This window comes from Rattus rattus, chromosome 5 (assembly GCF_011064425.1).
Source record: "Rattus rattus isolate New Zealand chromosome 5, Rrattus_CSIRO_v1, whole genome shotgun sequence".
In the NCBI taxonomy this organism is placed as follows: domain Eukaryota; kingdom Metazoa; phylum Chordata; class Mammalia; order Rodentia; family Muridae; genus Rattus; species Rattus rattus.
Window position 1 is genome coordinate 8004754 of NC_046158.1, and position 22636 is coordinate 8027389.

At 45.5% G+C, this 22636-nt stretch overlaps 1 protein-coding gene across 5 annotated transcripts in view; it reads right to left on the bottom strand.

Moving 5' to 3' along the window:
- Positions 1-22636, bottom strand: part of Tsc1 (TSC complex subunit 1) — a 45575-nt gene that overhangs the window by 17214 nt on the left and 5725 nt on the right. For 3 of the 5 annotated variants that reach the window (XM_032902954.1, XM_032902957.1, XM_032902953.1), the window contains exons 2-8: positions 18096-18158; positions 10999-11184; positions 9460-9563; positions 8650-8802; positions 7645-7789; positions 6263-6417; positions 5832-5905 (exon numbers count right to left, since the gene is read on the bottom strand). In XM_032902954.1, coding sequence (XP_032758845.1) covers positions 5832-5905; positions 6263-6417; positions 7645-7789; positions 8650-8802; positions 9460-9563; positions 10999-11104 — 737 coding nt within the window. In that variant the 5' untranslated portion in view covers positions 11105-11184; positions 18096-18158. Of the gene's footprint in view, positions 1-5831; positions 5906-6262; positions 6418-7644; positions 7790-8649; positions 8803-9459; positions 9564-10998; positions 11185-18095; positions 18159-21386; positions 22125-22636 lie in introns of those variants that run through there. The other 2 variants (XM_032902956.1, XM_032902955.1) reach the window with 2 other exon arrangements.

The window sequence follows — 22636 nt, forward strand, 5'->3', positions numbered from 1 at the left end:
TTTTTTTTCTTTCTTTCTTTCTTCTTCCTTTCTTTCTTTCTTTGGGGGTAATGCTACAGCAAGACATAGAGATTAGAGGCCAACTCATGGGAGTTAGTTCTCTCCTTCCATCACGTAAGTCCTAGGGATTGAATAGGACTTAGCAGCAGGTGCCTTAAAAACCAATGAGCTGTTTCATTACTCTACACTATCTAAAATGAGAAAAAACAATACAAAACTGCCCTGCTGTGTGCCCACAGATAGAGTGACAGTATGGACATTCAAAGAACTAGCAGGATTCAGAAGGTAAAAGTGTCCACCCCACAAGGAAGCCTGGTAGGACAGAGTTGACCCCTGGTACCCACAGAAAAAGCCAGATGTGGTAGTATTCAACTCTAATCCCTACAGCAATATGGGAGACAGAGACAGGAGTCTCAGCCAGAAGCTCCAGGCCAGTGTACTACAGTGACAAAAACATGCAAAGACCCTGCCTCAAAACACAGTGAGAGAACTAACTGATCCCTGAAAAGTTGTCCTCTGACCACCACATACACATGCCCTCCCACCCCCCCAAACACAAGCTTGGACTGTAGCTTTGTCATAGATGCTTGCCCAACATCTACAGAAACCTGGAGTTACAGGCAACATCTATTCTCTTGCTTCCTTCTTGTATCTCTTCTGGGTCTGCCAAATGTTCTACAGATGCCCCTAAACCAGAAGAACACTTAAGACTATGCAAACTGCCCTAGTACAAAGTTGCTTGTAGAGCACAGAGCTCTAATGTCTGTGGCTCTGAGTTCATAGTCACTCTCAGGGACCCTAGGGAGGGTGTTTCAAGTGGCAAGTGTTTCAAGCCCTAGCCCAAGTCCCTTGGGTTATGGTTAGTGCAGTGGGGAGGGCTCCACTTTCCACACCCTCAGTATCACTACACAGTGATTAAGTAAGGAGCAAGTCAGGACACATATATGCACAAGATTAATTTTAGTAAAGGAAGTAAGATTCCTTAATTAAAAAACAAACAAACAAACAAAAAAACCACTACATGGCTGCCAAGAGGACTTAGCAGGTAGACATCTGCAGCCAATCCTGACTGGCCAGGTTAAACCTGGGAACCCACCCACATGACAGAAACAGAAAATGATCCCAATAAGCTGTCCTCTGACCTCCATACACATGGCTCATGCATGCATGCATGCATACAGACAGAGACAGTAAATAAACATAAAAGAGGATTACATTAGATGTTTTACTTATGTTTGCAGTGCTGGGGACTGAACTCTGAGTATTATGCATGCTAGAGAAGCATCCAGTTACATATTTTTACAATTCTTTTGTGTGCAATAGAGCACCCCTGAAGAGGCCAGAGGACAACTTATGGGGGTGGCTCTCCTTCCACCATGGCTTCAGGTCCTCAGGCTTGGCAGCTCATGCTTTCGGCCACTAAGCCACCCACTGGTTCTAAATGTTTATTTAAAGATTGAGCAAAAACATGCACTGTATTTCCTTGATACTTAAATATATTTATTAAAAAATTTTGTATTTAGTCTTTGTGTGACAAGGTTTCTCTGTGCAGCCCACATTGTCCTGGAACTCATTCTGTAGACCAGGCTGGCCTAAAATCAGAGATCTTGCCTCTGCCACCTGGATACTGGGAGTTAAGGCATGTGCCACCATCCCTGGCTTAAAAGACTGTTTATGTTTTAATATCTCTAAAATTGCAAACTACAATCTTAACAGCTACACATCTGTTTAGCTGGTATCCCTCCTCTCAGATCCACATAAAATGTGTGTTGTGCATTTGATGGCATCTCAGGGTCAGCTTATAGTCCCTACAGACTATGATCACAGGGCCGGGGGGATGGAGACAGGAGACTGCGCGGTCAAGGCCCACCTGGACCTTGTCCCAAAAACCAGAAACAAGTCAGTGCCACGTCCAGGTGCCTTGCCCTGTTCTCGGTGACTGCTCTGGCTACTGCCTCCACGTCTGCTTCTGAACTGCTTCTCCCTTCAAGGCTCAACAAGTGCACTCTGCTTCTCACTTGCTGCCCTGCTCTGAGGACCAGCGTCACTGCCATGCACCCTTCCCTCTCCTTGAGTTGAAGAAGTATTAAGGCTATGTAAGCACCAGTCCTGGAGGGTTCTGATACCGTTTCTCATGCGGTATGACCTGGCATTGTTTCCTTCTCCCAGTTTGTGAGGTGTCCAATGCTAAGTGAACTACCCAGGCCACTCTGGACTAATGCCCACTGTTTCTCTCATATAATGAAATGCAGAATCTACCAGATTAGTCCCCTCTCCCCCCTGAGCTCCCCTCTGGAGCTGTGTCAGCCTCTGGCTCAGTGTTCTGACACCTCTGTGACCAGCCTACCTCCACCCCTCTTGGGCTTACTTGGGAAAACACTCTCCCATAGCCAGCTGGGGAGGCAATGGGGTAACTCTGAAAACTCTGAGTCTTGTCCTGTCCAGAAGAGTCCCACACCACAGAACTCTAACCTGAACCTTTTTTTTTTTTTTTTTTTTTTTTAAGATTTATTTATTTATTTAATGTATATGAGTACACTGTAGCTGTCTTCAGACACACCAGATCTCATTACAGATGGTTGTGAACCATCCCAGTGGTTGCTGGGATTTGAACCTAGGACCTCTGGAAGAGCAGTCAGAGCTCTTAACCACTGAGCCGTTTCTCCAGCCCCGACCTGGAACCTTCTTGAAGGAGTTGAGAAGCTAACACTATCCTGGCCTCTGGTTCTTACTGTCTGGGTATTTTCATCTTCCCACTCTCTGAAAGGTCTATTCCTCTAGTGTTCTTCAATCTCACAGAGTTGAGGCTGGGCAGCATTCCTTTGCACTGATGGAGCTGTGCACTTGGCCAACACCTTCAATCTAGAAACTTCAACTTCAGGAAATTTCTTTTACAAGCTCTCCTATCAAAGTGTCCTCTTCTCCTTTTACAGGTGTTTTTATTGTCTATTGGGCTCCACCCAACATTTTAAATCTGTCTCCTGCCTCTGTCCTTTATTCAACTGAGCCAGTCTCAGCTCTATTCCAGTTCCTTAGCTGAAATACTTATTTGGGAGTTCATTTTAATTTCAAGAGAATTCTACTATGTCACAATGCCTTTACTGTGTCACCCTGCCTCCATATAACCATGCACAATTGGCTGCTCTATGGCTTTGCTGTCAAGATTTTCTTCCTGGCTCCCTTTCCTCATCACAGCAGACAGAGCCTCCTTCCAAGACCAAATGGTCCACACCATCAGGCACTGAGGTGCTGTGTGTTACTTCTGAGAGAGAAGGTCTCAGGTTAATATGGCAGACTGAATATTTCTACCCCACTGTACAATCTCCTGATGTTCCACCATCTATAGTAAAGACCTATTTTCAAATACAAAGCACAGGGAGAAAGAGAAGACAGAGAGCACAGTGTCTAAGTCTGGAGAGCAGCAGACAGACTTATGTCCAACCTCAGATGCAAAGTCCTAAGCTAGAGCTTAAGGGAAAAAGAAATGCTTCAGGCCACCAGTTAGCTGCCACACACTGAGAGCAACCCTTAGGAGTCCAAAACCTCACAACACCGCCCCAGTGCTGGTATCCAACTGGATGCAGGTTCACAGAAAGGCTCTAGATCAACACGCCCAACCTCACAAGTAGAGTTCCTGTCTTCCCACCCAAAGCTTTTATGAAAAGCCTCAAAAACTTAAAAAGGACAAATCAAAACAAGTAAATGAAGGGAGGGTGCTTAGAAGAAATAGACCAAGAAGGGAAAATAAAAGACACTGTACCCAAGAGACAAAGAAAGGAGACTAAAGACAAGCACTCAGCAAGCTAAAGAGAGCACTCAGGTGAGAGGCACAATGGTGGGAATAACTAAAGGGGAAGCTGCATTTCAATGACAAGAAAGCCTGTGGAGTAGACTAAAAATAGGTTCTGGTGTCACCACTGGGGATGTAGAAAGGACAGACAACCAGAGTAGGAAAGCCACTCCTGCAACATTAAAGAAAACCTCCTAAGACTTAAAGCTTGTATGCTGAACAATGACAACAGATTCATGCCAAGGTGTGTCACAGGGAAACTTCAGAATATCATGCCAACAGAGATATATTCTGTCAGACCCCATGGAGGAAAACGTACCATCAACACTGTCAGCAAAATGGCAGTGGGTTCTGCCTCCAATTTCTGAAGAAGACTGACTCTCAGCTCAGCATTCACACCCAACCAAGTCAACAGCATCTGGCTAGAAGATACAGTACAGCACAACCTAAGTGAGGGGCTGGGAGATGGCCCAGTCAGAAAAGGAAAAGTGTTTGTACAATCCCTGGAACCCATACCTATCACCAAACAAAACAAAACAAACATAGTGGGGTGCTTTGCTATGGTGAATTCCAGATTCAGTAAAAGATTATGCTTCAAAAATAAGATGGAGAATTGATTAAAGAAAACACCCACCTCTGGTCTTCACGTGCACGCATGTGTGTGTGCAACTGCCAACTCACACAAGTAAAAAAAAAAGATACAAAATACAGGAAATAGTAGATGGTGCCCAGGAAACAGGCCAAGCAATAGCTCAGGAGAACAAGCCCAAAGTTAGGTCACCACAGGCTTATCCCAGAACAGACCAGCCAAAAGACAAGCATGTTACAGCACACCTCCTCTTAGCCGAGGTGCAGCATCCAGTGATCTGAGAAAACCTGTCTTACTACACACTGAGGAAGCTCACTCCCTCCATCAGCACAGCCTTTACTCCACAAAAGGATTCTGCACAGACCTCCCCTGATACCAGAGCATCCAAAACAGCACATCTGAAGCGCAGCCCTCACGAGCAGCTTTGGGAGACACACACAGGGATAGTCTATGCTTCCCAGGCCTCACTTGTGACCTCTCGCAATGACTCCCCTGAAGGCAGCTTAAAGAAGGTGAAGCCAGGCCCACGAAGGCTGACAATGCTCCAGTCTATCCTCATCCTCTGCAAGGTGGCCTCTAAGAGCAGTCAGCTCTCAGAACAAGCCACACAAGGCAGATACAGAAAGAAGAGTGAACAGAAAGGAAGGCAGCAGCTGCCTCTGAGGAAGATTGGGAGCAGGGAGGAAGAGCTTCTAAGACGGAGCTAACATGTTTGCATGCTCTTACAGTTGGCTTTAAGCTGACTTAGGCTGCACCACAGCAGTACACTGTAGAGGCACAACTCTAGAAGGATTACCAGGCACGAGCCAGTCTTTCAGAGATACCCCAGCTCAGTTTTCCCCCAAAGCTTCCACCCCTCCCTGGGGATCGTAAGCCTGCCTGACAGAGAGAGGAGCTGTGCCTCTTGCAACTCAGCAGGCCCACAGCTCCTCAGGAAGCGCATGGAGATTCCCGCAGGGCCCACGGTGGTTGGGAAAGGAGGAATCAGACACCTGGCAACGTTTATGGAGAAAGGGACCCAAAGAGGCTCCTAACTCCAAATCTGGTCTCAGTAATCTCCTAGTTTTTTTTTTTTTGTTGTTGTTGTTGTTGTTGTTGTTTTTCTTTTCCTTTTTTTGGAGGAAAAAAGGGCCTTGCAAGGCAAGCTTGCTAGGCAAGCGCTCTACCACTGAGCTAAATCCCCAACCCAATCTCCTAGTTTTTGGCTTCCCAATTAACTTACCGACCCAAATACCAAAAAGCAAGCCTTCCTGGGCTTCATGAGACAGGCAGTAGCTGTCACCACCTCTGCTGTGCTCACAGAGTCAGTAGCTCTCTGTGAAGAGAATGCTTTAGATGCAAAGTTCTAGCCCATTACACAAGTGGAATATCTATATTCCCACCAGTATCCATAGATCACATTTTCATCTCTTAAGAGACTCAAAAATTCTGTCACTAATTTAGTTTCTGTACCTTCGAGGGTCCAGTTCATGGTCCTTGGATCCAGTCACTAATTCCGGGTGAATTCGCACATGCTCCATCATTGGCTAGAAGAGTTCGGGTTGACAAATTATAGATGTGAAGTTGTGTGGCAAATCCACATGATGGAACATTATTTGACAACAAAAAGGAATACATGTCACAACACAGATGAACCCTGAAATAAGGTGAGCAGCCCATCACAAGAGACCGCACGCTGCATGATCCCATGAATGCACAAACCAGCAACTCTTGACTAGGAAGTCAGAAAGAGGATTAGTGGCTACCTAGGTGTGAAGTGCAGATGTCGAGGATTTCTTCTCAAAAGTTCCTGTCTGTCATACAATACAAAAGCTATAAAAGCACCTCTCTGAAAGCTCTAAGGATCAAATCAATGGGCAGGGTTGTTGTTGTTTTGAACTCACCTTGACCACTTCTTCAAAAGTCTCCACGTTTTCCTTCATACTGTAGTGAGAGCGCAGGAAGGAGACGAAGTTACAAGGGTACATTCCATAAAGGCGATGGAAGAGGGCATAAACACTGGCGTGGAGATGGACCAGGTAGACTTCTGTCACATGGCCTAAGGAAGGAAACCAGCGACAGTAGGCTCGCTGTACAGACGAACCTGAGGATGGCAGCATGCTTTCCCTTGGAAGCTCTCCTACCGGGTTCCAGAAAGGTAAGACAGATGTACATTTGGATACACCACATGCCCCTGTTCAAAACACACCAGGGGATCCTCGGGCAAACTCCACTCTGCTTCACATGACCTAAAAGGACATTTACTCATCTCTGTCTTCCTCCTCCTCTCCAAGCATCCCTGCACGAAAAACTCCAAATACTCTTCCCACACTGAGCTGCCTGTGCACCACAGTCACTCCCTACAATCTGTACTGACATTTCCTCCTGATTCAGATTTGTCTTGAAAAGGGGCTCTTCCTCTCTCCCAGTGTTACACATAGTATTTGATACAAAATGTACATGTAAGGGTTTGTAGAATGAGCATGTAAGAGACTTTTAAAACCAAGATAAGAGCTTTGCTATGCAGATTTGTACCTGAAGAGGAAGCATTACAAGGCAGAATTAGTTTAAGCTGCTGGGATATTTCCATTAATCTGGCCTTATCAAGATCCTATGGAAACTCTAGTTCTCTAGGAGTTTCCTTTCTCCCAAGAAGGTGTGACCAGGTTGATGCTCAATGGCCCCTATGCAGAAGGCTGCTGCAGTCCCTGACAGGCCATAAATATTTCATCTTCTAATATAAATATTTCATGCTATGATTACCAGAAAACCCTGCAGTTCACAGACTGACAGCTGAACCACTCTGATCAGGCTATACTGCCTGCTGATATGATCTACTGTGGGAAAAATCCTACACACTGGACATATGTGTCCTAATGAACACTAGAGGCAGCTTCTTCCTCCCCCTCCTCCTCCATGCACAATCAATAGGTTCTCACAACTGAAGCTCTGACACTGTGGCTGTAAACATCAGCACAGGGCACAAGCATTTTGTAAGCTCAGCTGTTTGGCACCCAGAGTTAGAGGCTGGGACTCAGTTTTACTAGTGAGATTCAGGAAGTTGTACATCCTGTGCCCCAGTGTCTCTGACGATCCTTTCTGACCACCGTCATAAAGACAGTGTCTCACCAGTCCCGCTTCCTATGTGCCCTGTAATGAGTGCCCCCAAACATTTTCTCTTCTATATAGTGAATACCACATATCCTTCCTTCCCGGACAGCGCATGGCTGCTAACACTAGGGACAGCATTCTCTTGAGAAGCCTGATGAGGACCTTGGAGTTATACCTGGTTTCTTCAGGCACCATGATGAAAGACGGCCAAAGATGTCAAAGAAGTCGAGAAGGTGCTGCTTCCCTGACTGCGGGATCATCGGTAGCATGGTGATCAACACCAAGACACCAGTTGTGAGAACCACAACATCAGTGTCCATCTGCAGAAGGGAAGGGCGACGTCAGGCTCAGCACTGGGATGAGGGTCCAAATCCTGAGGTCACAGATCTGAAGCCCCTCTTGTGCTCATTTCCTGACCCCTAAGAATTTGAGGGACAGCACTGAAATAGACTTAGCAAAAAAAGAAGCACTGAGCCCTGTTGCCATTGCAGTGAGACTGGGGGATCATTTCCCAAGTTCTACTTGGCTTGAAACTCCCGAATCCCAAATCCCTATCCCAGTGCCTGGATATGACAGTGTAAGAGACAGCTGGCACAGGGAACAGGACCCAGGGCACAGGGCACAGGACACAGGACAATGCTATCCCCACCTATCTGGCTAACCTCTAAGATGCTGACTCTCTGTTAACTGATTAAAGAACACTGCACATGGAGAGTCAGTTTATTATCTCACTAGTACTGGGAACCAAACCCAGGGCCTTCTGCATGCTAGGCAAGAGCTCCAACATAAGCCACATCCCCAGCCTAAACCACTATTTTTTAAAGGACTAATACAGGCCAAACATGGTGGCTAACTTCTATAATTCTAACAGCTGGGAGGCCAAGGCAGAACGATTGCTTTGAGTTGAAAGCCAGCCTGGTTCCACAGTAATATATAGATTAACCAGGAATACATGTCAGGATTCACACATACACATAAAATACAAATAAACAAATCAATCCAAGGCAAGGGAGGTGGCTCAATGGATCAAGATACCCAGCACCAAGCCTGACGACCTGAATTCCCTGCTTGAGACCCACATGGTAGAAAGAAAGAACTGACTCCTACAACCTTGGTTCAGTCCCTTTTCAGAAACAATATTTACAGAGGTATTTCCCTCAAAACCTTACAAATATCCTACCTTGAGACATTTCAGTAAAGAAGGCAGAAGAGGTGCTTGAGAGAGCTTATGCTTCCAAGATGGCTGCAGCCTCACAACATGCCCCAGCAGCGAGAGGATGGATAAGCGGGTGGCAGCTTTGCCTACATACTCATTCATTTTGTCCAAGAGGTGCTGAAAATATAAAACATCAAGAGAAAATTTCCGGGAAGCATATGAAGTTTACCAATAAACTGATAAACTCCAAGGTCTCAAGACTTCCTCTAACACAAGCACCAAAAGATGGGCTGGTGATGCACCTGCCCTGTAAAAGCTAGGGCTCGTTCAATCCAGGATTTCAGAACCACACTAGTGAACAAAGTTTTCTTCCTGTGGCCTGAGAGAACAGCTGCAGTGTAAGAAAAAGGATCCCTAACGACTGTAGCAGCCAAGCACATACGCTCTAGCCTCAGCTAGAAGGCAGGCACTGTGCTGCTGCACTCAGCCCAGAGTAAAGAAGAGCATGCAGCCCTGGGTGAGCAACTTCACCAGCACATGCAGACGTAGAGGGCTGCACCAGGGCTTTCCCCTGCTTGGTAAATCCAAAAACCCGACTCACAGCACAGGTTTAAAGATCTTTATTTCAACTGTCATTAATCTACTATAGTACTAGAATTATAAGATTTCTTTAAAGAGCAAGATCTGTAGAAAGCCTCCGAAATCAGTGCTATTTTGTCAATGTTCAGATTTTCCATGTCGATTTTCCAACCTATGGAGGAGCTGTTGCGGCCCCCACCCACCCTCGCTTGGCTGAGGATATACGGACTGCCATGCTATCCCACCAGCACTCACCTTATCATGTGGCTCTTGCAGGGTGGTCAGGATGTGCAAGACCGGCTGAGAATTGGTTTCCAGGTAATAATCCACCAACGTATTTACAAGCATAGGCCCACGTTCTAAACAAAAAGAGCAATCATCAAACTTATTTCCTTTTCCCTCATGGGTGTCATAAAAGCCACAAAAAGCACTGTTTTTGGCCTAAATAAACACAAAAGTATATAAAATGCTATCACAGTTAGATGGCTCGGTGGGTAGAGTGTTTGCTGAACAAGCATGAGGACCTGCATTCAAATGCCCAGAGCACATATAAAGAGCTAGGCTGGAGAGATGGCTCAGCGGTTAAGAGCACTGACTGCTCTTCCAGAGGTCCTGAGTTCAAATCCCAGCAACCACATGGTGGCTCACAACCATCTGTAATAGGATCCAGTGCTCTCTTCTGGTGTGTCTGAAGACAGCTACTAAATTAACAAACAAACAAATAAATAAAAGCTGGGCACAAAGCCAGGCAGTGGTGGTACACACCTTTAATCCCAGCCCCTGATCTACGGAGCAAGTTCCAGGACAGCCAGGGACACACAGAGAAACCCTGTCTTGAAAAACAAATCAAAACAAACAACCACCACCACAACAACAACAAGCCTGACACAGTCATGAATGCCTGGGAGGTTGAGACAGGAAGATAAGTTACTGGGACTTGCTGCCCACCGCCTCACTCCAGATTCAGCGAGAGTTGATGTTTCAACGGAATAAAGCAAAGACTGGGATGCCCAAATGCCTTCTTCTAGCTTCTATGAGGTGAGTAGGTGTGCGAGCACGTGCACAAGGAAAGAAAGAGAAAGAAAGGGAGGAAAAGACAGATGGACAGACAGACTGGCTCAGCAGTTAAGAATTCTTACAAGAATTCCTTCTCTTACAAGGACCCTACTATACCACCTATAACTCCAGTTCTCGGGAATTTGATACCATCCTCTGACCTTCGGAAGCACATGCACATGTGCAGTACACATAAACTCAGGCAAGCATGTTTGAATACACGCACACACAGACACACACAAACGTACACATAAACACAGGGGCACACATGGGACCTGTACACGTATAAACAGTCATACATGCACACACATTACATAAACAGAAACACATGAGCACACGCGCACCACACACACACACACACACACACACACACACACACACACACACACCATATATTTTAAGACAAAATGGCAGAATCTGAAGGAGAATTCTTACTGTATGGTCTTCATATTAATCAGTACATGTATGAGGACTGCCATAACTAAATGTCTAGAACACATGCGGGATGAACCCTCCAATTCTCTCTGGCCTAGCAGTTTAAGACTGGCATGGAGGACCCACCTGAAGTCCCAGCATTTGGAAAGCTGGGGTAAGAGGGTTTTACAAGTTCCAGGCTAGTTTGGATTGCATAATGAAACAAGGTCTCAAAAGAGATACAAAGAAAGATGAAAACTAGCATTTGCCTTCAAGCCCCAACTCACACAGCTCCAGGTCAAGAGAGAACAAGTCTCTACTTACCAGAATTGAGGGACTCCTTGAAGATGGTTGTCACGTCATCACGCACACCCAGTGTGGAAGAGTCCAGCATGGAGAGTAGCTCCCCAATGTTGGCTAGCTGGGCCATTCTCTCACTCAATTATGCTGTGTGGGCTCCAGGACGTGTGCTAAAGACTTGCACAGCTCTTCATTAGGGCCACTACCAGACTGCAAAAGGGAAATATGAACAGTGTGACAAATGACTGTTACATGACACCACAAAAACTAAAAACCTGCAGGAAAACAAGCCAGAGAACCCCATCATTGCAATCTATGTTGGGCAGAACTATGTGGATGAAAGAGAGGGAAGTTGTTTTTTGTTTTGCTTTATTTTGGTTTTTTAAGATTTATTTATTTAATGTGAGTACACTGTAGCTGTCTTCAGACACACCAGAAAAGGGCATCAGATCCCATTACAGATGGTTGTGAGCCACCATGTAGTTGCTGGGAATTGAACTTAGGACCTCTGGAAGAGCAGTCGGCGCTCTTAACCTCTGAGCCATCTCTCCAGCCTGACAGGAGAGTTCTTTTAAGGACAAACTTAGGATGCCAATGGAGCTCTGGGACCATCAGCATAGCTACTTGGTGGTTCTCTCTGCCTCTGGGTCCACCTGGGTGCTTGCTAACACTGCTTCAATCCTGCTCTACTAAGGAGAAGAGCTGTCTCCACACTCGAAGCTGCACATGCTCCTCTCTTCATGACACTATCACTGCTGAAGTTGGAAGAACTGGTGACAGTGCCAGGCCAACAGCTGGAGTAAACCAGGGATTTTAACACACACTAAAATCCATCACAGACACACCTACTGCATACTCAACTGCTGGTAATAGGCAAGTGGTTGCACAGTAGGACCACTAAGACACATCTGCCAAACTCAGTGTTAGGAGGTAGAGCAACTACTGCCTTATCTTTACATTTCATACAGAAAGCAGCTCACTCCCAAAGTGGTACTAAACACGTGTGACAGTTTCTAAAGCTTCATTTTAAAAAGGCAAAGTCTCTACTGCTCATAAAAGGCACTGTGTACTTTCCACGACCGTCCCCGCATATGCAGGAGCCACATGATTGGCACACATGTCTATGTTAGAGAGAGGAAAAAGCAAATAAATAGTTGCCTCTTGGTCACAAAGCCTTCTTCACACCTCTGCAGGCACTTGCACGAAATTGGTCAACATAAATACATTCAGGTACACACATTTACATATAAAATAAATGAATCTTTTTTAAAAAGCTTAAAACTAAAATTAGAAATAAACTTTATCTTCTTTAAAATTAAATTAAGCTCAGAATGAAGACAGTATCACCACAGCTACTCCTGCTCAGCGGCAGATGAGGTGTGGAGCAAAGCCCTTAGCAAAGGTGTGTGCACTCCTCACCGACCAGCCGGACCCCACCACAGGCTCAGAAACAGCTTTGGGCCACCACCTTTAGGACAATCTCAGAAGACCACGTTTACCTGGTTAATCCCTGAATGTCCTGCCAATAAGTCACAACGGATTCTTCCAGCCAGTGATGAAGAATGCAATGCACAAATTTCTGTCCCGAGTTCGGTTTTACTTTATCTCCTACAAGGTTAGAAGATTCTGTCCTCTGCATAGGCAGAGGCGAAAGATGCAGTACAGAATGCAGTAGCAAACCAAGACGGTGTGCGTTCCATTACCTTGGCAGTGTTAGGACAAGGCCCTTGGCTTAGCTTGTTTTCAAGTGTAAATGACATTTTGGTAAGCAATGGTTTGTGGAGCCTTGTCCTCCTATAGAAGTCTTATAGAAAGCGAAGATCAAGTTTTATTCTAAAGCACATCACATTATTATTAGCAACAATCTTTTTCTCTGTGGTTCTAAAGTAAACTTTTTTAAAAAATCTAACTTTTAATCCCAAAGAATAAAAAAATGGGTTTTGTGTGAGATTTTCCATCAGTAACCACAGTTCAAGTCCTTTTGACACTACAGAAAGCCCTCATAAAAGTTGTCACAGGCTTTGAGATCGGCTCCTACACAGAAACGTTAACTTAGATTTAGGGACTACAAGCCTACCAAGATGGATGTGGTAGGTGTGATGAGAACGCCTATGCGCTCACCACAGAAACAAACATGGCTCAGTGCATGTGCGAAGGGGAAGAGAAGAGTCTCCGCCTGAGCAGCGGCTGGATGCGCCTCACCCTGCGGGAAGTCAGCACCACAGATTTGGTGACACACCCTCGGGCAGCTATGGAAATCACACACTACAGAAAAGCACAATCTAGAGAATTTGAAAGACAAAACCCAAGGAATGACTTCTGCATCCTTCAGGGCTAAGCAACATTTCCTTTTAGTCCCTATCTTGGTGGCTGGATGCACATTACTACACAGATGGCCCTGCTCATGTAAAGGACTCATGACCTTCAATAACTACTCCCAACTCTCAAACCTGTTGCCCTGCGTTGTATTCTGGATCTCTAAAAGAAACAAACATGCTGGATGACACCCCGACCCCCAATCCCTGCAACCCCACATGTGCCCATCTGCAAACCTTCCTCTCAGAAACAAGAGAGCAGCAGCCTCCCTTACTCTGCCTGCACTCTGCCTCTGGCTCCCACTTAACATCAGCCAGCTTCCCCTGCAGAATCAGAGCCAGACTCGCCCGTGTCCTATACCACCACGGCATGCAGCCAAGCACACTGCCCTCACCTCTGCCTCCTCCTAATAAGCCACTGTGTGTCTCTCTGTATGCTAGCCACACCTACAAACTTTGTCTTCTCTCTACTCCTAGAGCCCTCTCTCCACACCCTGTGGCTGTGTCTCCAGTTCTCTGCTCAGAGATCCATGTCTGAGCAGCCTCTTCTGAGCACTTGATTTAAAGGAGCAGAGGTTGTTGGCACTGCTTGAAATAAGGGAAACTTTCTAATCATGAGAAACCCTCTACAATGAGAAACCAAGTTGACCCTCTACAGCTATGGGTCAATTCTGACCACCTGGAACATTCCAGTCCCAGCAGCAGGAGGAGGAGGATCTGGCAAAACTGACTCTCAGTCTGCATACTTATGGCAGGCCAAAGTGCTAGTCTTTGAAAAGCTACAGCTGAACCCTCAGTTCACAGCGTACCTGGCTACACCTCAGTCACGGACAAGAAGTGCATTTAGACTATTTAACAGTTCATAGCCACATATTCACTCAAATAAAACATTCAAGACGAAACCTAAGTTTTTAAGTCAAAATTCTGTCAATTTAAGTACAAAGTGTGTAACTATGAAAATAAAAAGTGAGTTTAATATGTATTTTGCTTTTTGTTTTTCAAAACAGTTCTGGAGATCTAGCCTAGGGTCTTGAACATAGTAGGCTAACACTCTCCCACTGAACTCCACCCACAATCCTAATCAAGCACATTTAGATCACTTGATATACTAATTAATAATACAAATATTAAATGAGTAATTTAGATAACTTTATAAATAAAAGTGTATGTTCTTTGAGCCAACCACTTATAAAAATTTAAATAACACATAAAAGCTAAATTCTATCCTAATCATAATTTCATGGAATCACTTTCTAAACATTTATAGTTGCTCCTCTGTATGCATCTATCTCACGTGCACCGCACTCATGAATGGAGTTCAGAGGTCACTTTGAGGAGCTGGTTCTTCCCATCTGTTTTTTTTTATTTTTTTAAGATTTATTTATTTTGGTATGTCCTCAAACACACCAAAAGAGCGCATTAGATCCCATTTCAGATGGTTGTGAGCCACCATGTGGTCACTGGGAATTGAACTCAGGACCTGTGGAAGAGCAGTCAGTGCTCTTAACCACTGAGCCGTCTCTCCAGCGCTGGTTCTTCTCTTCTACAATGAGGATCCCAGGGATCCTACTCAGGCCTTCAGGCTGGGTGACAAGCATCTACGATCGCAGAGCTATCTCTAGTCTCATGTCCCCAGAAATGTCACAGAACTGTTTTTTGAACCTTATTACAAACAAAATAACCTGTAAAACTGCATTTAATTCATAGTCTTTTAAGAAGAAAATTATGTTGGATGGCGGTAGCATGCACCTTTAATCCTAGCACTTGGGAGGCAGACAGGTGGCTCTCTGAGTTCAAGGCCAGTCAGGGTTACACAGAGAAACACTGCCATTCTGCCTCCCACCTTTTTTTTTTTTTTTTTTTTTTTTTTTTCGAGCTGGGGCGCCTCCCACCTTTTAAAGAAGAAGAAAAGGAGGAGAAGGGAAGAGGAAGAAAATAGAGAAAGGAGGAGCGGGAGGAGAAGGTGGTGGAGAAGGGAGGAGGGGGTAGGAGGAGGGGAGGGAGGAAGAAGAGGAAGATGATGATGATGGTGAGTAAAGATAGAGAATCCTTTTACCTCAACCTTACATTAAAAAAAAAAATTATAAAAAAAAAAATCCATAGCCACCACCAGTAATAAAAGCTGAAAGAGAGAAGAGGGTTGGGGGTTGGGATACCTGATTGGTAGAGAGCCTGCCTAATTAATATTAGAGCCTGGGTGCCATCCCCACCACCACAAACAAAACAACACAATACTAAGAAAGTATATAAAAACACAGAAGGGAAACAATGTTGAGAAAAAATAGAAAATTAATTTTTATCTACTAGCCAAATTTGACTCTCTTCTTTTTTTTGTTTTCTTTTTTCTTTTTTTCGGAGCTGGGGACCGAACCCAGGGCCTTGCGCTTGCCTAGCAAGCGCTCTACCACTGAGCTAAATCCCCAACCCCTTGACTCTCTTCTTTATAAAAACCCTTGAGTTCTGTGCCTATTAACAGAAAGATGCTGGAGTGAGAACTGAGGGTTGCAGTGCCCCCTGGCAGCTAGGGGGTGAAATTGAAGATGGCTGAGGATTTCCAAGCTGTGAGTCCCTAGACAGCCACCTACTGGAGACTTCCCTGAGTGTGGCTTGAAGACAGGACCCAGTGTGCCTGCTCAGAGTGCACAAGCACAACAGACACAGTGATCACAAGATAATCTGGCACACTTCACAAAATTCTTACACTTTTTAAATCTGACCGCTACAACAATGGAATTGTCCTAATGAAAAATGCTTAACCATCTGACTGAGTACATAGTCAGTGAAATTCTAAAAGGAGGTGTGGTCGTTTCAAAATTCTTGGCCCATGGGAAGTCACACTATTAGGGGGTGTGGCATTATTGGAGGAGGTGTGGCCTTGTTAGAGGCAGTGTGGCCTTGTTAGAGGCAGTGTTTTATGTGGGATGGGAGGGTGGGGCTTTGAGGTCTCTATGTTCAAGCTCCACCCAGGGTGGAAAGAGAGCCTCCACCTGGCTGCCATTGGATCAACGTGCAGAACTCCTGATTCCTCCAGCGCCATGTCTGCTTGAACACTGCCATGCCTCCTGCCTTGATAATAATGGACTGAACCTCTGAAAGTGTAAGCCAGCCCCAATTAAATGTTGTCCTTTATAAGAGTTGCCTTGGTCATGGTGTCTGTTCACAGCAGTAACTAAGACCCTAACTAAGACAGAAGACAATACAGTCCAGTGTGGTGGCAAACACTTATAATCTCAGACTCTGCTGGCTGAGACAAGAGGATGGAGGTCGGTCTGGACTACATGGTGAGGTGAGAAGGGCAGGATAAAGAACATGGTTGACCTGAAAAACAAGAGTCACCCTGAGGAGTTCTCATTCTTGAGAGAATGACACATCCATTCTCAGTATGGAATGCCATCTACCATCTGTGCTAAGTCCCTGTTTATGAAATCTGACTGCACTTCCTGATCCTTGGACAAGAAGAGTGAGGCACTGATGGACTTAGCAGCTACCACTGACCGTGAAATGAGTCACATTGCTGTGTATGTATAAAACTGGTAGTCAAATGCCAGCCCATCTTCCATGATTCCTGAACAGCACACAAGCATGACAACTGGTACTTGCAATGGCTAATCTTCACTGTCAACCGGACGAGATTGAGAATCACCATAGAAACACACTTCTGGGTAAGCAGATTAAGATGCTGCTATAAAGGTTTAACAGAACCCAGAAAACCTACCCTGAGTGTGGGTGGTGCCACTCTATAGGCTGAGGCCCAGACTGGATAAAACTGAACAGATGAGCTGAGCATTAGCTTGGCCTCCCTGTTTCTTAAGTGCAGATGCAAAGTGACCAGCTGCCTCAAGTTCCTGCCACCATTTGACCTCCCAGCCATGAAGGAGGACAGCCTCAAACTGTGACCCCCTTCCTCTTCCTCCAGTTAATTCTGTTAGGGATTTATCACAGCACTTAGTATAGCAGCTTTGCTAACAAATTAAAGAATGGAACTGGATGGCAGGTAGATCACTAGGACTAAATTCATATCTACACACCTGCCAGAGCCTCAGTAACTATAAAGGATATATCCTGGGCCTTCAAGACTCCATCAATTCTTAAAAACCAACAGAAGAAATAATTTATTCACTAATTTATTCAAGCTGACATAAGACCATGAACAGATACACACACATCAAGATGCTAAAGTGCTAACTCAGGAAGTCTCAATCCATGATGCAAATCAGAGTCACCTGCAGAGTCTACAGTGACAAGGCCCAGGCCCTCACTGCACAGCAGCTCACAGGCTGAGTCCTGGAGATGGCATTAGGTTTGTTTACAGAGGGGTTGGGGATTTGGCTCAGTGGTAGAGCGCTTGCCTAGCAAGTGCAAGGCCCTGGGTTCCGTCCCCAGCTCCGAAAAAAAGAAAAGAAAAGAAAAAAAAAGATTGTTTATAGAATCGAAAGTAGATTCCTGAGGCCCAGGCAGGGTTAAAAACTGGTTAAGTGACTTGCTTTAGGCTTCAATATAATTAGTGACTAAAACTAGGATTTGCTATTCACAGAACTGATTTTCATCTTTGAGCCCAATTCTTCTCCTGTAAAATGGAAATATACCATGTGTAGTTATGAAAAACTGTGTATTACACGATCAGTGCCTAGCATTGAACAGCATTTAGGAGGTCACAGGCGACGCAGTTAACTACCTCAAGCTCTTGTGTCGGTGGGGAGCTAAGACCATAAACATTAGCCACCAGAACAAAGAAGCATCACCCACGGGCAAGGTGAGACCTCCCCTCCTATCCCCCCCAGCCACTAGACTAAATGTCTGCCTTACCTGTTCTGGGGACAGACGGTTCATCAGTTTCCAGTGCTGTCAGCCTTGTGTCTTCCATGGTCACTGGAGGGAAAACCAGATACACATGTATGTATAGTAACCTTAAATGAAGGAGAGCCTGAGACCTCCTCAGAAGGCCTTTAGGTTGGTCAGGTACAACTCTGCCCCACCATCCCTGGCAGGTGCTCACCTGCTTCCCAGCGCAGTGACCTCCTCTCCTGCTCTAGAGAGGAGCTCTAGAACCTCCTCTCCTATGCACTATTAGCAAGAGGGCATGGCGGCTCTAGAATAGAGTCTCTCTTATGAGCTCTATAACCGTGGGCTGTTCACTGTCACTAATGTCTTGCCTTGGTTACATTCCATGAAGTGAAAATGGCCTCAACCTCAACACCCACACAGGATGTAGAGCTCTAGCGAGGACCTCACGAGAGTGGGTGTAGTGGTGAGTCAGCAAACATTTAGAGGGTCTGCACCATTGTCCTTTCACTGGTCACACCCCTCTCAGCCCTGTGATGTTGCCTTCAGAGCATTTAAACCCCTCAGTCAATAAGGCATCAGATACCCCACTTGAGCACCAGGCACATCCAGAAACTTACCTAAAAAACTCCACCCTGCCCCTCCTCAGCTAATTCTTCATTTTTCCTAGGCCTTCTCGACCTTCCCACTGCTATACCCCATCAGGTCAGGCTCCTGATCCACCAGCAGCCTGTACTGGTCACTTCCTAAAACCCCATTAAGAAAGTGTGAGGAACTGTTGGACACACTGGGGAACAACTGCTGCCTACCATCCTTGGCCCCAGCAGCTGGCACAGGGGCTGGTAAATGTACAAAGCCTGCTTCTGCCTTCCACAGCACAGACTAAGTCTAACCCTACAAGACAAGAAGAAAACATTTCAGCAGCAGCTTCTCTACTTTCTTCCCTCTACCCTACTTCTGTCTGTGCTGTTCATTATCCATGTCAAGAAAGTATGTATATGAGTATATTCTAGTTTGGTTCTCAGCCATGAGCCCTCAGAACTGAGATGGCTCGGGGGTACAGGTGCTCAGAGGGTACAGGCGCTCAGAGGGTACAGGCGCTCAGAGGGTACAGGCACTTTGGTCCCTAAAGACCTCATGGTTGGTACAAGAGAGCCAACTCCTTCCAATTATCCTCTGACCTCCACATGATCAGTGGTGTGTGTACATACATACACGCATACATACGTACACATGCATATATAACAAATAAATATGTAATTTAAATCATTTTTCAAAATATATGGGTCCCTGGCCCCAAGTTTAGGGATCATTTGATTGGAAGACTGTAAACTCCATGAGGAAAGGGTCACATGTTTGAGACACCAGGACTATCTTGGTACCTAGTACACGAAAGGAAATATATCCATTCAGACTGTTCCCTAGGACACCACTGAGGTCTCTGACTACCAGTCCTGGCTCCACACTATAGACATACACTTACATGGGGTCCTCTAGGACAAGCTCTGGAATACACAGTGCTGGTCAAAGGCAAACAACAGGATTGAACACCTCTCCAACACAGTATCTGCCCTAGTGACAGGGAGATCACAGTACCACATGGCACACACTCAGGGAGCCATGCCAACTGTCTCAGCAGCCACTGCAAATCTGTGGCAGCAGTGTTGCTGGCCACTGGCCCTACAAAAGGTCTGGCCAGGCCTTGCAAGTAAGAAGTGCTACCTAGCTACTTCCACTCCACTGAGTAACAGAGCTGAGCTGGTGTGAGAGCCTCTCATCTTCAGAGCCCTAAAATGCATCAGCTAGTCAGTGGGTCACATTGCCTTCCTCTAATAAGGTAATTCCACTTGGATCGTCTACCTGAAAAGAGTGCTTAAGGTGAGGAAAACACTGGGCTACAGTAAGGTGAGATCCAGCCACCAGCTAAGGCCAGTTTCCTAGACAGAATACTACTACAGGAATCAGAGTGGGATACGTCTCAACATCATTACACTTTGCAGTAAAGTAATGGGACTGGACTGGCATCAGTATTCTGTGGTACAGTAGAGCCTACCCACCAGTATTCCATTTTTAAGTGTTCATTTATTCATTTATTCTGACATCCTGACATGGGAGGGAAGTTCTACTGGGCATAATATTCATCTCAGCAAAGTGAGATATAAAGCGTGAGTCTCTGTGGAAGCAAGGGGTGTGGATGGAAAACACTCATCCGAAAAAGAAAAGAAGAAAATCTCCCCACATCTTTTTATTCTTTTTTTTTTCCTTTTTTTTTTTTTTCCGGAGCTGGGGACCGAACCCAGGACCTTGCGCTTGCTAGGCAAGCTCTCTACCACTGAGCCAAATCCCCAACCCCATCTCCCCAGATCTTTAGAGTTCTCCTTCCTGCTGACTGTAACTTCATTTCTATAAGCAGTCTTTTTGGGTAAAAATAAAAGGCAGACTTGAAGAAGACAAGGGCTTTGTGTGTCAGTACAATGAGAACGGAAAGAACACTGGTTGGTTTTCACAATTTATCTTAATTAATTTCAGTCTTTAGATATTGCCAGATTGTTTATGTGTCTGGGATTACACATGAACTCCAAAGCAATGGCTGTCATTAGCATCGCCTGCATAAATCTTTTCACTACCTTTGTCAGGACAGTGGCTCAGATAAAACAGATTAACTGTATGTCACCTCAGGGAGCTTTGTACCCACTGATCTATAATAAACAAAGGCAACTTCCAGTATCCATAAGGGTTATCTCTAACTATAACCTGTCTTCACTGGTCTTGGTTTGTCTATAAAAACCTAAAGGCAATTCAGACAGACTCCTACATCAAGTAGATCCGAGACAAAGCAAAACTGTCGCACAGCTGTGTTTGGTCTAGCTCAGGAACTCACAGGTGACTTAGAGTAATTCCTATCAACGGAACCAGATGCTCTCAGCACCAATGCACCCATACAGATTAGACACTTAATTCTCTCTCTCTGGACGCAAAAGGAAGAAAGGGTAAAAGAGCCGATGAGAAAGGTGTGATTTACAGTCTTAGCAACCGTAGAATCTCTCGAGGTCACAGAAGCCAGCACAAAAGAGGTCCAACATGCCAGGCTGTCTGCTCAAAATTTCTGTCCCACAAGTCCTCAGTGGAGAATGGACAGTCACAAAGCTCACTCAACTCAAAAGATAACAAGCCCTCTAGTCATAGGTCCGCAGAGCCACAGCTAGGTTCCACAAGGCATATTTTTTCTTCAGATAATAGTTTATTTTTGACTATTAGCATGAACAAAATTATATACCAAGAAAATGCATGCAGACTGGGCATGGGGATGCACACCTGTGATCAGGCAGAGACGGTCAGACTGTAGCGAATCTCAGGCCTGCCTGAGCAGTAGAGCAAAACTGTCTCAAAGAAACAATAAACAAAATAAATAAGAGATACCACATGCATATTCCAAGTAGTCACACACAGAGCTTCCCTAAACAGAAACGGTCCAGGGCAGCTGAGTACAGCAGGCCATGTGTGGAACTGCAGCCCTCAGAAGCTGAAGGAGGATTCTGAAAATTTCAAGGCCAGCCTGAACTACTGAGTGCAAATGGGATAGAGTGAGAACCTGTCTCAAACAACAAAAACGAACAAAAAAAGAACAAGTCTAGAGTAGAAAGCCACAGGGCATGACAGCACAGGGCAGTGCGTCTCCAGTGTAGTCCCCACAGCATCAGCAATGCCCAGGAACTGACCAGAGATGCTTGTTCTTACAAAAGGAGGGAGACAGGAGCAGGAGTGCAGGCAAGTGCCTGGCTCTTCGTAGGAATCTTAGGCATGAAACTTTGAGGTGATCCCAACAACACTAAAGGTCAAGACCCAGGGATGGGAGTAGGGGCCTCAGGAGAGATGCCTCGGCAGTTAAGTGCACTGGCTGTTCTTGCAGAGGACCCAGGTTCAGTTCCCAGTACCCACATGGGGGCTTACAGCCATCTGTAATTCCAGTTCATCCTTACTGAAGCCTCCTAACCAACTGGACACATTTGATGCAAATATACATACTTTGGCTCGCACGCGCGCGCACACACACACACACACACACACACACACACACACACACTTAAAAAATAATACTTAACTAAATCTTGGTGGGGGTAGGGCACAGTGAGGAAAACCCAGCGAGAAGAAAGTGGTGGACACAAAAGACAATAAGGGAAAAACCGCTCTTACTCCTGCTCTTCCTTTCTTCCCCTTCGAAGATCCTTTCTCTCCCCATTCCCTTTCCCCCTTCCCTTCACGAGCTCATGGCTGGCCTCTACTCCTCTCCTCTTCTACTCTTCTCTCTCCCATCCCTCTCCCTTGTCTTGTCCTTCCATTAAACCTCTCCACGTGGAAAATAAGGGAAAAACCTATATGCAAAAATCTTGGGGAAATAATGGGGTCCCCAGGTGCCAGCACAGACTGAATGCCAAGCCCAACAAGCATTAGTATGTCGTATGCCTAAGTCTTTATAAAATGTGTTTGTTTTTGTTTGTTCGAGGCAAGGTCTCACTGCATAGCCCTGGCTGGTCTGGAATGCTCTATGTAGGCCCAGAGCTCAC